This window comes from Mycteria americana, chromosome 1 (genome assembly GCF_035582795.1).
Source record: "Mycteria americana isolate JAX WOST 10 ecotype Jacksonville Zoo and Gardens chromosome 1, USCA_MyAme_1.0, whole genome shotgun sequence".
Classification (NCBI taxonomy): domain Eukaryota; kingdom Metazoa; phylum Chordata; class Aves; order Ciconiiformes; family Ciconiidae; genus Mycteria; species Mycteria americana.
Window position 1 is genome coordinate 68,385,772 of NC_134365.1, and position 16,531 is coordinate 68,402,302.

General features: G+C 51.1%; 1 protein-coding gene across 5 annotated transcripts in view; it reads left to right on the forward strand.

Annotated features, from left to right (window-relative positions):
- The window catches only part of IQSEC3 (IQ motif and Sec7 domain ArfGEF 3), a 108,667-nt gene extending 99,260 nt beyond the window's left edge, over window positions 1-9,407 (forward strand). Inside the window, exons 11-15 of one of the 5 annotated variants that reach the window (XM_075504143.1) lie at window positions 1,288-1,449; window positions 2,298-2,390; window positions 3,048-3,091; window positions 3,175-3,254; window positions 5,357-5,498. In XM_075504143.1, coding sequence (XP_075360258.1) covers window positions 1,288-1,449; window positions 2,298-2,390; window positions 3,048-3,091; window positions 3,175-3,249 — 374 coding nt within the window. In that variant the 3' untranslated portion in view covers window positions 3,250-3,254; window positions 5,357-5,498. Of the gene's footprint in view, window positions 1-1,287; window positions 1,450-2,297; window positions 2,391-3,047; window positions 3,117-3,174; window positions 3,255-5,339 lie in introns of all 5 variants that reach the window. The other 4 variants (XM_075504136.1, XM_075504167.1, XM_075504153.1 and 1 more) reach the window with 4 other exon arrangements.
- The last annotated feature ends 7,124 nt before the right edge of the window (window positions 9,408-16,531 follow it).

Consider the following 16,531-nt stretch of genomic DNA (forward strand, 5'->3'; position numbering starts at 1 on the left):
TTACATCCTCCCTCTACCTTACTGGCAGCATGAGTCACTCTCAACACCCTACCTCTGCAGCATGCAGAGGCTTTCACATCCCTGTGTGTACAAAAGAGTCATTCATAACTGAGCATCCCCAGGAGGCACCATCAGAGCTGGGATCAGCTTTCAGGGTATTGTGACTATCCTGGGAGTGCCCAAGGATCTTCTGGCAAAGGCATCCTGTTGAGACAGAAAAGGAGGTGTCCTAAAGAGCTTGTGATCTGAACAGATGAGACAGACACAGGGTGGGAAAAGGGGCCTGGGACACAAACAGGGGGAGCTGAGGGCTGACAGCAAATAGCAGGTTGGTCCTTTGACTTTTTTGGTAAAGATTGATAAAGGAAGAGGGTGGGCAAGGCAGGCAGATGCAGGAGCAGTGGAGGAGAAGAGAAAGCAGGACAGGGGAAGAGGGAAATTAATGTAGAGAAAGGTGAGAGGGAAGGAAAAAAGGGATTGAAACCACTGGCCATTGAGCAAAAGGCAGAGGAAGTCCAGTCACAAATGTAGCAAGTTCTCTGCACACTCTTATTCTCCTACTTCTGTTGGCTGAACCTCCAGCCACCACCTCCCTGCACCCAACCTGATCTTTAAAACACAAGGCCTTTTGTTGTGATATTTTCACTCTCTGGGCATGCCCTTTCATTTATATTCCTGTGTGTTTTGCCTGTTGGGGAGTACTAAGCAGAGACCTACAAATGCACATCTTTCTCTTTACTGTTCTCTCTGCACAGCACAATGAGCTCCCCACCCGTGCTGTGCTAACACCCCTGCCATGTTCTCTGCTGATGGAAGTAGAGACAGGGGAGAAGCCCTGCCACTGTGGATGTTAATGGCTGTTCTGGCTTTGACTCCAGGAGCCAACCTCTTCTGCTGCATCTCCCACAGGAGAAGAAGTGTTGTTGGCCTCTCATATATACTGTTTACTCCTCCACAGATTCAGAAGGGCTTTACAGTCCTACCTCTGTGCTCAGGTTCCCAGAGCCAATGTTGTCCTAAATGTACCTAAGAGCTAAGAGTTTTCTGGTGTTGGCAGCGCTGTGGTGCTGGTGGCACTTGCCTTGCTGCTGCAGCTTGGCCATTCTATTCCCTTGGAGGGCTGCAATGCTGCAGGTTCCCACAGATTGCAGTGTGACAAACTCTAGGTGTGCCATTCCTTTGGACTCATGTTGGAAACTCTCTATCCTGCAGAGGTACCAAAGCAGCCAACTACTCCAGCAAGAATGCCTTACGCCTCTTTATTTTGTTGACACATCTTCTTTACAGATTACCCCCATGGCATCACACTGGTGACTCCAGTTTCAGGCTCAGAGAAGAAACAAGTACTACACTTCTGTGCTCTGGGTGCTGAGGAAATGCAGAAGTTTGTGGAAGACCTGAAAGAGTCAATAGCAGAAGTGACAGAGCTGGAGCAGATACGAATTGAATGTAAGGGCCCCCAATACAATTCACACTCCAATGTGTCCAAAGACACACTGAATGTGTCTACAAGGGAGAAAGGGTAAAGGAAATGGGTTTTTCAGGAAGAGGGGGAAAGAGGATGAGTAGCAAAAGTCTGCACAGGACTGTTCTTGTGTTCACCGATAGGGTGAAAAAGGAGTCAGGCTCTGTGACCACCCGCCATCAGGAGAAATGGAAGAACTTAACTACTTATGATGCTTATGAAGCAGGGTGTGTGGTACAGCTGGCCTGGAATAGTGAAGTTTAGACTGTCAGACCCAGAATACTCTTCTCCATCCCATACTCCTTTGACTATGCAAATATGATCTGTAGATAGCTGGGCAGTACAGGACAGGTCTGGTAGCCTTCTACAGGTTCTGGACAGGTCTGGTAGCCTTCTACAGGTCTGGTAGCCTCAGGACAGGTCTGGTAGAGTTGTCCTTCACTCCAGGAATGTCTAGGGGGCAAGCAGTCTGTACTGTGTCCCTCTGTGGCCTGTCTTACACAGATTAGATGCCCATGTAGCCTTTGATGGCCTTTCCATGTATAAACTGATGAGCCATCAGTGGTCCCCTCCTGTGCAGCAATAACCTATCCTGTATAAATGCAGGTCATACATAGAAGGTCGTGTGGAGATACACAAGTTCCTCTACATGTCAAGTCCTCTCCATTTTCTGTTTTTTTCTTGGCTGTTCCTCTTTCCCTCCCTTTTTGACACTCTCTTGTCATTTTCTTGCATTAATTCTCCTTGCTGACTTCCCATATTGCTCCTTCAATATGCTGCTGTCCTTCCCTCCATCCCTCTCCTCCTTCACTTTCGTATGTCTGTCTTGCAGGGGAGCTGGAGAAACAGCAAGGGGCAAAGACTCTCTCATTAAGGACCAATGGAGCCCAGATGGAACTGCAGTCTAAGCAAGGGTCTCCAGCAGGTAAGAGGACACCCAACTTCTCTTGGTCAAGCAGCGCTGTCTGCAAATGTGTTCTCCTTGATTCCTGTGGGAATAACTGCAAAAAGAAATGATCAGTTTTGTGTCCTTTAGCCTTGGGCAAATAGTGGAAATATGAGAACATATGCATTCTTCAAATACCCTAGAAAAGCCATTGAAGTCTCATTACCTACGTCTGTATCTGTAACATCTAGCAAAGAGGTGTTACTGATGGAACATAGGTAACTGCTGGAGAACCTGGCCCACTTTTTCTTACCTGAATTGATGCAACACATCAACTGCGCTATCAACTTCCTCAAGCCTCTTCACCAACACTTTGGACCAGCCTCTTTGTATCAAAGGCTTTGTGTCCATTCATGCCTTGGCTTGTATGCCAGCAAAAATCAAGTGCAGAGGTGAGTGGCTACCAACTCACTAGAATGGCACTGACATCAGGACCTAAGGATAGGACCCCAAAGGGGCCTCCCTCTACCCCATAAGCAGCTATCAGGTTGCAAGAGGGTCTGGATTTGTTCTTGCAGTCAAGAGTCTCGTTTGGCCCTGTACCTCTCCCTTTAGCTTTCCAGTCCACAGCATGAGGGCCACCTCTTGACCAGAGGTACAGACTTCATGAGTGAGATCTTTTGTTTTATTTCAAAGGCAAGAAGGATTTGGGGGAGAAGGTCTCGGACAGCACAGTGGAGGTAAGTAGAGTGCAGTGCAGCTGAGGTAAGTAAATCTCTCTCACTTCAGCTCTTCTCACATTCTCTGTTGTTTCTTTTCTCAGGTTTTAATCAATGCCTCCCCAGCCAGACTGACAATTTTACCAATTTCCAGAGATACAATTAAAAGTTACTGCTAGGACGGGTAATACAACTTTCAAATCCAAACTAAACTTCAAAGCATTTTCAATCCGTTTTTATAACTGTAACATCCCTCATGGACCAAGCTCCCAAACGCTGTAGACTAACCCACCCCACTGCTTACGGGGAGACTGAGAACCCCACTAAAGACTTCCCTGACATGCTAACTCCATGCAGCATCACATGCAAATTCCACGCAGCCCAGCTTTCCTGCACAATCTCTGCAGCTCTGTCTCTCCATCTCCCCTTGAAGGGGATTAAGCATGGCCTTTGTATACCAGAGACTTTCCCTAGAGCTTCACCTTCCTAGGTAGGGAGCTTGGCTGTCCTGTGTACATCTATCTTTGCAGGGATGTCTAGCATCCAGTGGGTTGCCTGTTTCTTCACAGACACCCATACTCCCACTGCCTGTGAGGAAACAGGAAAATGCGATCTTCACACTGAAAATCTTATCTACTACTTCCTACTCTCTCCCTGTCTGGAATATCTCCATTGTCCTGAATTTGCCCTTTTCCAGGGTAGTTCTTTCCCCTCTTGTCATAGTATATTTACTTGAAGAGTTCAGCTTCTCTGTGGGGAGTGGGTGCTGCTTCTTTTCCCTGAAGAGCACCCCATTTCCCTGCAGACACCCCCCTTCCTGGGGAAGGTGCTTCTCCCAGCCAATTTCCTATTCCTGTTGGGAGGAGTGTTTCCTTGTGGAGAATGGCTTCCATGTATCCTAATGTTGTTAGCACTTCATAGCCCAGTAACCAGTTTTTCCTAGGGGATGTTCCACTGCCTGAATAAATATTGACACAACATTATGTCCTGCTGTGCAGTGAGTCTGAGCAACCTCCATGCTTGAGTAGGGACAGACAGCTCATCCTTGTTCCAGCATGGTGGGAAGCTTGGCCACTCCACAGCTTCTCCTTCCCAGTTGCTGGCACTGCTGCCCAACATGCCAGACCATCAGGGCACCCCCACTGTCCTATCTGCCCATCTGTACCCCTGCCTAGCTGGAAGTGCCATGCCAATCTGCAAGCACTTGTTTCCTACCCAGGGTTTGTCACTTGACTGACATTCTGTTTTGAGCCGGCAGCTTTGCTCTGGTTTGGGGTCTCCGTCAGCCCGTGTCCTTGCCAGGAGGAACTATAACTTCATCCACCATTCGGGAAGCACCATTTTCCTGCTGTGCTTCCCCCCCTAGGGACCTCCAGTCCAGGCCAGCTCCTCCTTTTCAAACTGGACTCAATGAGCTCCCTTATTTGACTCCATTATCAGCATCTCTCTGTGGGGACCCTGATGACCTCCTGCTTCCCTTCCCCTTTTCAGCTGCTCAAGTAATACTCTGCCAGCAGAGGAGCATTTCCATTTCTTTGAGATTATCTAATCTGCTGCCATTTCATCATGAATTTCTTTTATCATTGTATGAGCTAGATGGGCATTTTTTTTCTTTCTTTTTTCTTTTTTTTGAAAATCATTTCCTTTCACTGACAAACCATCAAATGGATCAGAGGGAGCTGCCTTTTGCTAGAGTATGCCAGATTTCTGCTTTTTCCTTTGTAAACAGATTAGCCAGTCATGTGGTGTACCTTCCTACTCAGAAAGGCAGGGAGCTGGGAAAGGCTTGAGTCTCTCTGTCTCTCTCTATCTCAGATTCAGCTACTGTCATTTTGCTGAAACGTACAACCTCGATTATCTGAAACCTTGCTGTCTAGTTCCCCTCTCCTTTTTGCTGGTGGGGACAAGGGCATGACCTCTGAGGTCTGTTCATTACCATGAGAATTCACGGACGCCTCCACTCGTAGAGTTGACTTGCGTTCCCTGTGCCATTTGGATAATCAAAGTTGCACTGCATTTGGGAATGCCGGCCCTGCTGCCTTTGATGTGATGGAAAGGACAGGGGCACTTAGGCCTAGATGGGGATGAAGGGGCTGGGGGGGCGGGGGGAGGGCTGTGCAGCTGGGGGTTCTGCCTGTTCTTTTTTTTTGAGGTGGGGAGGGTTTAATGCATGTGAGGCCGGCTGGTGGCGGGGGTTCAGGGCAGCCAGTAGCAGCAGATGGGAAAAGTCTTGTAACATTTAATGCTTCTTTGGCTGTTTCTAAACTAGGTGTCAATTCACAACAGGCTTCAAACGTACCAGCACAACTCCGCCCTGGGGCCCGAGAGTGGAATGCAGCCCAGCACGCGTCTTAACTTGCCACGGGAGCGGCTGGAGACAGCACTGGTGCCCTCGCACCCCGCCTCGGCGGGGACACTTGTACAGTGCCAGCAGATTGTCAAAGTCATTGTCTTGGACAAGCCGTGCCTCGCTCGAATGGAGCCGGCCCTCAACCAGACTCTGACACGCTACGTCACCTCCGATTCCTGCACCTCCACCCCCTGGCGTGGTGTGGGCAGTGGGCTCCCCGGGACCCCCATGAAGCTGGTCCATCAGCCTCCCCTCCCACCTCCACCACCTCCCTACAACCACCCCCACCAGTATTGCCCCCCCAGCTCCTTGCTTCAGAGGCGCAGGTACTCCAGTGGCTCACGCAGCCTCGTGTAGCCACACCACCAGCACCAAAACAGCACAGACTTCCCCGCTTCCCTTCCCCACCACCTCCCGGGGACCCTTTCTGCCTACAGAGATCTAGTTTGTGATTTATTTTTTAGTAAAAGAAGAAGAAAAGAAAAAAAAAAGCTGACTGACCTAACTCTTACCCTGTCTCCCCTCAAGATGATGCTAATTGTGAGGAGCCATCTATAGAAACTGCCAACCTACATGCTCACACATCCTCACACCCTGCCAGCCCAGCTGGCCTCCCGTGCTCGTGCCGTCCCCATGTAGCACTTTGCTGCCCTGTTCCTGAGAAGCTTGATGACCTGCTGCTTTATAGGCACTGTGTCTTCCGTTTGCTACTCCTCGACCTCCTTCCCTGCCTTGCATTTACCTGGCCATAGGTTTGTACCCACCCCAAAACTTTGCCAGCCTCGGAGAGAAACGGACTCACCCATGCCAAGACCGACCTTGGGGCACTCCCGGGTGTAGAGTTCCCCCTGCCACCGCTGCTGCTGCCTGCTAAGCTGGAGCTGAGAACTTGTACCACTTGCCATGCTTTCTCCTCATCGCTCTTCAAATATTATCTCCTTGCAGCAGCTGGTTCCAAGCGAGGGAGTGCACGAGTGAAAGAGAGCTTGAGAGGAGGAGAGACTGTCCTGAGCTGCAGTATAACGCAAAGATGGCCTCACTCTGAACACCAAAACTCTTTCTGTTGTTATATTGGAGCATTGTACCAGAGACCTCTGCTGAGACCTAGCAGACCTCATCATATGTAAATACACCTGTATGGTAGCATATGTATGGCGCATGCTTACTAAAGGAAACACCAAGCAGTTCTGAGGGAGCAGAAGGGAGGGATTAAGCCCAGGGATCTTCCTGGAATGGATGAGTACTTTTCCAAAGAGGTGGCACCAAGAGGTGCCCTCCCACCTCAACACACACACACACGCGAAGATTGTCTTTTCTAGCATAAACCAGACCCACCTCTGCTGTCCTCCTTCTAGCTGGTTTTGTGTTTCCTGCCCACCTGCTTTTTTATATTCTGAAAGCAAAGCCAAGTGTTATGTTAACTTTCTGGGGTGGATGATCCCTTCACTTGGGCTCTTCCTTCTGTGTTAGAGGGAAGGGGCTTTTTGGAGACCACCCATGTGAGGTCCCATCTGTATCTCTTGCCTGGCTATACTCTTGCTCCCATCAGCCCTTCCTATAGGACAGCGGCCCAGATACCAGACTCCAAGGCCTCTTCTCCTCTCTCCCTCCCTATCCCAGCTTCAAAGTGAAGGGAGGGGAAGATCCTGAGATAGAGATGACAGCTCAGCTCCTCTGCTTTATTGGGGACGTTGGTGTGAAGGAAGACAGCATTAAAAATGGGCTATGGATGTATTTTTAGAAAAAAAAATCTCTTTGAGCAGTAGGGAGGGGAAGGTATTAATTAGCTTAAAGGCTTTCATCTCACTCACTCTATCTCCCTTCGAGGCTTAAGAAGATCACCTTTAGGTTTTTAAAATAGGACAGAATGCCTTTTAGGGCCTTTATTTTTATTTTATTTTAAGAGGGAAAGAAAGAAATGCTCTTCCTTCCCTTGCAAGGCTGAGACATGAGCACTGGGTGCTGATGACACAGCCATTGGGTGAGGAGTGGCAGGAGCTGTTGGCAGTGGTGGGGATGTGCAAAATGTCAGGGAAAGAGGGGAAGTGAAGATGGATGCAGGACACTCTTTTTTACCTTGTGGGTGAAAGCCACACAGCAATTTCCTTAGGGATTATGCCAGTATGCTCATCTTTGGGGCTATTGCCAGTGACACAAACCACAGTGCATGAGGGACTGGCTCCCCTCAGTGCTCTTTGAATGTCTTCTGGCTCTGCTGAAATGTTCAGATGAAAAAGTTCACGTATTTGACCTGGGCATAAGCCCAGCTGGGGTTCAGGAAGAGGACAAGGGCTGGGGTGAAGCCTTCCAGGGCAGGAGCCTGCTCACTTCCAAGTCCCCTTATTTCTGAGCCTGACCCATGTACCCAGCTGTGCCAACAGGTCTGTCTAAGTTGTTTGCTTAACTGTCTGGAGCAGGGCACTAGGCTGCCTCTTCTATACACAATAGCAGAGGTACTGACCAGGAGCCAACAGGCACAGCCTCAGGGATGACTGTGGAAGCCAAAGACAGAAAAGATTGTAAGAAAACCCTGAACAGAAGCCCAGTCTCCCTCCAGACCAGAGAAGCTTTCTTCTAGCCAGCCCCCCAGGGCAGTGAGGATGCTCCACATCTCAAAGCTGGTCCCAGGGAGAGGTTCTGACCCCCAGCCAGGGCTCTGCTCAGCGCCTTCCAGCCAGCTGTGAGGCACAGCTGGCCTGATCTGCTGCTGGCTCCCTCCAGGGTGACACCCCGCCGCCTCACGGCAGCCGGGGTCTGATCCGACCTGCCGGTAGCTTCCTGGGAAAGCATACGCGTGGCATCTGCCATTGTCCAGTCAACGTAGCATGTGGCTGCCATTTTATTTTTACTCACTGCTGCCATGAAAGGGATGGTATCCAGGAGGCACTGGCACTGCCCTCCCTTCTCAGCGGTTACTTCGCTGTCTGAGAGGAATGGCAGTACTTTTTTGTTTTTTCCCAGACTGCAGTGAGCCACTGAAGGTCTCTGTGTGTGTTAAAATAAATAAATTCGATTTTACTTGACATTTAACACGAAGTGACAACAACAAAAACCTTAAGGTACTTGATGAAATAATTTTTTTCGATGAAATATTTATAACACTGTCTATGAAGTTCCTGCAAGAGAGGTTTGCTGCTTTAATAATTGATTGGGAGAGCTACAAGAATGTAAAGAAGAAATAAGGAAGCTTCCACGAGACTCCCTTCTTCATGCTGGATGAAGGATGGAAGCAAGTTAACTGAAGTGCCGAGGTACCTGAGGCACAGCAGTCTCTCAGGGCGAGTTGGCTCCATTTCCCTGACCTTGCAAAGGCTAATGCTGGCCTTGAGCTTTGGACAGAGAAGCAAACGTAGAAAACCCTTGCTATCTTCTAGCCTGCTGGCTACAACATCTTGTGTCAGGTTTAGCTGGAGAGACACCAAACCACTCTATTCCAGGTTGTCGTGGAACAGGTTGCTCTAAATTCTACTGTGTAGCTGGGCCCTTTGGACTTCACTTCAAAACATGGATTTTTTTTTTTTTCCTTTGAAGGTTGGTCTCGAAGGATGACAAGCACTTTAAAGCATGTCTACACCTCATCTGATCTATTGTATTGTCTGCTCCAACAGCCCTCCCGCACGCAAGCAAGACACACAGACTCAGTGTAGCTGTAGTACTGTGAATAGACACCCTTGCACACAGACTGATCGTTGACAGGGTGCAGGCTAGAAGGAGCATGTCAGTGACAGCCTAATGAAGGACAAAATGTGTACCACAGCTCGCCTGGAGGGACCAGCCCAAAGAAAAATCATGAGCTCTTGACAGCAGCGATTCTGATCGTGAACCTAGCACAATCTTTCAGGTGGTGGGATCAGGCAGGAAGCTGCTGCAGAGATTAGATGGACCCAAATGAACCAGTGGCTTTTTGCTGCCAAAGTCATAACCTTCTATATTAAAAAAGGAGGGGGGGAGAGAGAAAAGAGAAACCCAGTAAAGAGCATTCTGCACTGAGTGGCCAAACAAGAAGGTGGCTCTGCTGGAAGGTGGAAGAGAGCAAGGTGTTACTGAGGTCTACAGAGCTGCATTACACAAACTGTCAGGCTCTGTCCTGATTCTCTCTTGCTCATGCTGGTGCAGGGCCAGTGAAATTAATGTTTACACCAGTAGCAAAGGGATGGAAAAAAGCGACAGGAGAAGCAAGCTTAGTGCAAACAATTTGGGTTTAATGCAGTGTTTGTCCTCTGCTGTAGGACTTTTAATGCCATAATCTGAGCCACTGTGGTAGCAACACTTAGTGCTTTCTGCAAGACCTTCAAAGCATCCCACTGTTCATGTTTTCTCTCCTCCCGGTAGATGAAAGGTGTGGGTATGGTCCACAACCATGATTTCATCAGTACTCAGACTTCTTCACAAAAAAGTACCACCAGATTTGGAAGTATTTGAGGGCCTCTGAGCTGTAAGCATTTGAGTTTTGTTACATGTTTTTCAGAAGGCTCAACCTGCAACTATCTGCACGTGTTTGTGAGGTTTCCAAAACAAATCTGAGCCCTAAATCAAGGAAGCTGCTGCTTGGCAGAGTCTCTGCTTTGAAATGCGAGTTGCTGAGCAAGCTCCCCCATCTCCCGCTGCACCAGCCGCCTCACTGTGCTAGTGTAGGCTCCAGGGACTGCCAGCAGTGTTTTGTGAGCTAGAGCTGTCCTTGTCCTGCCCGCTCTTTCACAGCCATGCCTGGGACAGCAGCTTTGAAGTCACCCAGCTCTTCAAAACTAGTCACAACCCCATCTGAATGTGTCTTTTTAAAAAACTAACAAGAGAAGTGTTACCTGTGTGTAGGCTTTTGAAAGCACCTGTCTGTCTGTACCTGTTTCCTGCTGTAAATATCACCAAGAAAAGCTTCCTTTGGGAAAAGTGGTGTGGTCACACCTAGCAAAGAGTCCAAATGGCTAATATTTTGTAACAAAATAACAAAAATAGATCAGAGGTATTTTATCTGTTCAATTAATAGAGTTTTAGAAATTATATTGAGATATGTCACTTGTGCGCTAATGTCTTCTTTGCCTCAGCCCCCCCTCCTGCGTCCCTGGCTCCAGCAGCGTGCACAGGCGCACGGGCGACACACCAAGGCTGTGCTCCCACGGAGTGCCGAGCATCGTGGCTTCCCGCTGGCCTCAGGGGCAGCCCGCTGTGGCTACTGCTCATTTTCCATCGAATGCAGCAGGAGCTAGCTCACTGCTCAGGCTCTCTGAGGATCAGATCCAAAGGAAACCGGGAAGAAATAATCTTGTCCAAGAGATGGCAACTCAGTGTGAAGTTCACCCCTGCGGTGAGGCAGAGTGGAAAACGGGGTGGGGGGGAAGGCAAAGCCCTTCCGTGCTGCAGCTCCTTCCTTTCCACCTTGCTGGCACGCAGCAGGGCCAGCCCCAAACCCTCTGCTCACACCTGTGTAGCCCTGCACCTCTGGGAAAGGAGGCCCACGCACCCATGCAAAGCGCACGCTGCTGCACGTGCACGCTGCAGGCAAGGAGTGCGACTTCACGAGCCACGTGTGCCAATGCACGTGCTGGACGCCAGCTGGCCGCAGAGAAACTCATGCACCCAGAGACATCAGCACATGCTGTGTGTAAATGCACGCACCATCTGCCAACGTGTAGGACTCCATGGCAGATAACATGTAGGCACCTCTACTATCCACGCAGCTGAACATACTATACAAAAATATCAGGCATAAGCAGCCATGCACTGCCTGAGCAGGACAGCTGTGCTGGCTGCAGTTACCATTGCAGCACATCTCACAAGCTACATAGGCTCAGGCTTGGTTAACATTTGGATGGGAGACACGTAAGGAAAATGACATTTCCCATGCAAATCAGATATACATGCATATTTACACAAAGCATAACCCCAAGGTTAATGAAACTGACCTTTGTGAAGTTCTGCGCAGGGATGCAAGGGATGATCAGAGGCAAACTCATGCACACAAAGCAAGCTCTCCTCTGCAATGGATGGGGGAAGGCAACCTACATCTTTGCAGCTGAGTTGAACACATGCTGGATTCAGATTGCACCTACTAAAAAGACCTGTCTATAGGTTGCAAATTCTTTGCTGGCTTCAAAGAATCCCTTAGACCCTCAGGCCCATGGCGAAACCCTTGGGAGGACAGAGTTCCCTCTGAGACACAGACAGGAAATTTCCCAGGAATTCAGAGGCTTCTGTTTATGTTTTTGTGTGCCATGGTTATATTATAAATCAGCCCATCCCAAACAGTCATTTTCTAAGATGTTTCGCAACAGGAGATTATTGGAGAAGTTTCTGCCTGATGTTTAGATCACACACATGGCTGTAAAGATGAAAGCAATAAAACCAGATTGTCTATATGTGTAATACTCCTAACTTGCTCCGATGTGCAGATGCTATTGTTAATCAGAAGATGGCAGGTCCCTTTGGGACGGATACTATGCAGACACATAGAGGTAGTGCTGGTACAAAGAGATTACAATCCAAAAAGCATATACCGCAACTGTCACATTGCATCTGTACACTGTTATATCCATACAGTATACATAACGTGCAATGATATATATATAGTGGTTCAGAGTTGATCAAAATATGCCACTCTTTTCCACAGAGAATTTTGAGATGCAATTTTTCTCTGAAACTTTTAAGATGGACTTTAAATTAAGCACATCCCTCAGGTGCTTTGCTGTAAGTGGGTTCCCCCCCACCCCCTGTCAAGCAAGATGCAGACTTGCCACTGAACTCAACACCACGCAGCCTCTTGTCTCCCGCTTCACAGGCGTTGTCCCCGGGGTCAGATACCCGTCCCAAGGCCGATGCAAAGAGCGGAGCCCTCGGGGAGCAGTGTGGTGGCAGGAAGGTTACCGCAAACCGAAGCTGCCACGTCACAGTCCCTTATCGGGACAGCGAGGGGACACTGCCTGCAAGGTCACTGTTGTGTGCGAGGCGTCATGGGCCCCTTTCCACCTCACCTAGAGAACTCTGGAAAGATCGCGCTGGTGCCTCGGGGGTGCCTGGGGGACAGCTGATCACAGAGTCGGGCTCCACCGTTCCCCAGGGGTTCAGGTTTCCCGTCATGGCCAGCTGCCGGGGGAGAGGTGCCCCTCTGTAAGTCACTGCCCAGATCCTGAGTCTAGCAACCTGGAGTCATGCGCGTACTCCTGCCTGACCTAAGAAAGGTGGCTGAAAATAAGCAGGTACCTCAAGGATGAGGATGACTGGTGAGTAAGGCTGTGGGATTTAAAGAGTTTAGGAGCTCTGTCGCACTTGCCTGGTCTTGGAGCATCTTTCTTGCAGCTAATGAGTGCAACGGAGGTTAAAAGCTGGCTGAGGAGCTGTGTTTTCTGCCTTAATCCGTATAATCCACAAGCTGGGATTGTTCTCAAGCATGTAGGGTAGGATCTTATTTTATGCAACACCCATCCTCTAGCCTTGGGGTCTGACAATATGGGATAGTCATCAGTGACTTCTTGAAAACAAGAGTCCTGTCTTCCTAAGCCTTCCTCCTCGTGAAGGGTAGAGTCTCCCAAACAATATCAAGTTCATTTAAAAACAAAGTGAGTAGAAGGGAGAAGGAAGGATCTTCCTCCATAGGACTGTAGGCCAAGGCTGTAGCAGCAAAAAAACTTTAAGTGCCTGACAGAGAAATGTGCCCATCCTGATATTCCGTATACACCTTTCTATTCCCTCCCATTATGGAAGGCTTGATTTTTTCAGTATGTTTCAGCTTTTCATCTCAAATGTGCAGAAGCCTCATGCTGACTGCTCATAGACTTGCTGATCAAACAGGGCTCACACAGTGCCAGCAACAGGAGCGATTGCCCCTCTCCTCCGCTCTCCCAGCTGCACGCTCAGGATTTCCCTGAGCTGGCGTCCCCTCTTTGCCACTCTCATGAATTTCCCATTGCTAAATCAGAGAGAACAGGGCAGCCTCCTCCCACACCCTGCTGCAAACTGCTGTCCACCCGCAGGACACTACAGCCGTCCGTGTCCTTCTCTTGCCACCCCGTGCCATTTGCACAGCTGGCTGGGAAACCGCTGGGTCAGTCCAGGGCGACGTGCCGTGAAAGGCGATAGCTTTGCAGGGCTCTGCGCTGGCAGCGGCCGCGGGCGCCCTGATGCTCCCCTGCATGAGGCACAGCCCGACGGTACGGGGACGCTCGCTCCTCCCATGGCCACCATCTCGCTGCTGGTACGCCCCTGCCGCAGCTGCCTCTGCGCCCTCCTGCCTCCCGCCGCTGCCTGCGACAGGGGAAGCACTTCCCCTTCCTCTCCTCACCGCCTTTTTGAAATAAGCTATTCATTATAGCTCGTAAAAAACTTGGAGCAAAGTATTTGGGCAGCACGGGACAAGGAGGACAACATGTTCCCTGTAGGAAAAGGCAAATCCATATATTCTGAGCAGACATCTCTGTGCTCGCTCTGGCTAAGCCCAAAACAGCTAAGCCCGGTGCAGGCAGGCCATGCCAACATGAGGCTGTAATGTGGGGGACTGCCAGCCTGGCTCTGACGGCAACTAGCTGGACGCCAGCCCTCCTGGGATGCGACGAGCAAGGCTTTTTCCCCACCAGGACAAGCAGCCCTGGCAGGAACAGGAGCGACCTGGGACAGCTGATGTTACAACTGTTGTAACTATTCAAGTAAAAGGCAAGAAAAGCCGTCGAAACCCTCTTCAGCTTCCTAGGCAGGGGGAAATAAAGGTAGGGGAAAACAAAACAGCGAGCGGTGCTGCAGCCCTGCCGTGCGGGGAGCCCAGACCCACGCTCACACTCTCACTGGGCCAGGCATCGCCAAACAGCTCAGTGCTAATGGTACCAAGTCCCCAGGATGCTTGGCTTTGAAAACTCTTCGAGTACAGAGAAAGCCTGCCAAAAACAGGGGAAATAATAGTCACTGAAGTGAGCCTGGCCATAGCAGGGCCTGGTGCCTGGTGCTGGTGTCTCCACTGAGGCATTGCCACAAAGTGGCCGGTGCCCAAAACCTCCCCCCGTTTCCTTGGTCTTTGCTCTTGTGGAAAACGAGAGCAAAAATTTCCCCTTGCTCCTGGAGCAGGTCCAGAAGGGTTTAGGCCCTTGTACATCCCCTTCACAGCCTGGGAGTCAGCAACAGTGGGGGGAAATCCCAGCTTGAGCTTTCTGAAACAGCTTTCAGCCCCACTGACTGGCTGGCCCTGCCGCCTTAGCTCTCCTTTATCTTCTCAGTCGCAGCCTGTGACCCTCCGCCTGCAGAAGGAATTGCCTCCTTTACACCCCGCGGGCCACAGCAAAGCCACGCAGCCGATGGCAGCGTGAGCCAGAGCACAGGTCGGTCCCTGTGAGGTGGATTTCAGCTGGCGTGAGCGGGCAGCGTGCTGGTTTCAGCACTTATACCGGCTTTCTGTGCAATTAGGATCTGCCTCGTAGGACCCAGCATTTGACACAGCCCTTCTCACCTCTCCGTGGGGACCGGTTCTCCATCACGTCTTTTTGTGATGGGGGGAGAGCATTGCTCAGTAAGGGCCACATGAACCCGGGCAGAATTATCTTCCCTTTCTAGAGGGAAAGGAAAAAACCCATCCCCTGAGATCTGACCTTGGCCTTCAGCCTCAGCTCACATCTTCTGGCATCCCCAGTGAAAAGGACAACCCATCTAGCAGCCAGGAAAGAAATGTGCAAGGGAAAAGCAGGAGCCCTTATTAAATAGCTTGTTCAAAGATAAAACCCCAGCCATCTGTCGACTTGCCCTGCTATAATAATTAGCGAAGGGAAAGGCAGCAGAGACACCAGTGAAAAAACCCAGCAGTTTGCTAACATTTCGCACAGGTCTGCCACGAACGCAGCGGGAGGAAGGAGCAGGGGGAAAAAGTGCAAAGGAAGAAAGATCACGTTGCCTCGCTGGGGCAGATGCTGCCGGCGGTGAGGGGCAGAAGCTTCCCAGGGGCCACGGGACACTTTGGGCTGGTGCAATTTGGCACTGGCATCCCAGGAGCAGATGCTGCCATGGGGGACCAGCAGCAGCTGATCTCTCAGATCCTGGGGCTCTGCCCTGTGGAGGAGTCCCCATAGCTGGGGGGGTCCTGGGGGCTGTGGTGCCGCCGGGGATGGGGGCAGCGTCCGTGGGGCTGGGTGCGTGTGTCGCCCCACGGGGCGGTGGCTGGGACGCTGCCAGGGGGACCGTGCTGCCGCACACCTCTCACCGTGGCTGTGCCACTCGCCCAGCACACTCCCATTTAAACAGTGATGGCTAATACAGACTCACCCTCCATCCCCAAAGAGACCCCTCTTTCTTCTCAAAGCTCAAAGCATCCAGGAACCCTTGCAAATCCATTGGCGCAGCCCGAGGGCAGCACCTGCCCAGCACTCGGACGTGCTCCGCGGTGCCGAGGCGGGTGCCCGGCCATGGGACACATGCTGTACCCTGGGCTGCGGAGCCCCCCGCCACCCCCGCCTCCTCCCTGCCGAAGTGCCGCCCCACGCAGCCGCCGCAGGAGCCCGGAGGGCACTGCCGAGCCTCGGCTGCCGATGCCCAAGCGCCTGCGGTGGCTGGGGCTGTGACAGCTGCTCTGTCACCCAGCTCCCCTAGGAGCATCACCCTGAAGTTCCGCTCGCAGAGCTGAAAAGCAGCTTTAAAATAAGAATCTTGGATTATAATTCCTAATCCTTTCATTTGCACTAAGTGCAGGGAGGGGACAGAGATGCTGGCTCTCTTTCTCTCCCTCCTGCAGGACCAAACGCATTTCAAAAACGCGTCGAAGCGTTTGTGCCACGGGCTGGGCAGGCGGTGACCCAGAGCGGCCACTCAGCCAGGACATTGTGCAAGCACCATCGAGAGGGCAGGGAGAGGCGGAGGGGGACAACATCCCTCTCCCACCAAAAGCGCTCATCCCTCTCCATCACTTGTCCTCGTCCCCAGCCAGGAGTTATTTTAAAAGGCACATCAGTCAGCTCTGGCGCGTGCTAGAGGGGGATGCGCGGATGAGGGGGTGGTGGCGGCTGGGCTCGGTCATGCAGACGAGGGCAAGCTGCAGCCGAAAGGCAGGCGGGCTCCCTGGGGATGGGCAGGGAATGGGGCAGGGGACCAGCGTCCGATGGGGCAGGGGACCAGCGTCCAGGGGACCTGGGAATGGGGCAGGGGACCCG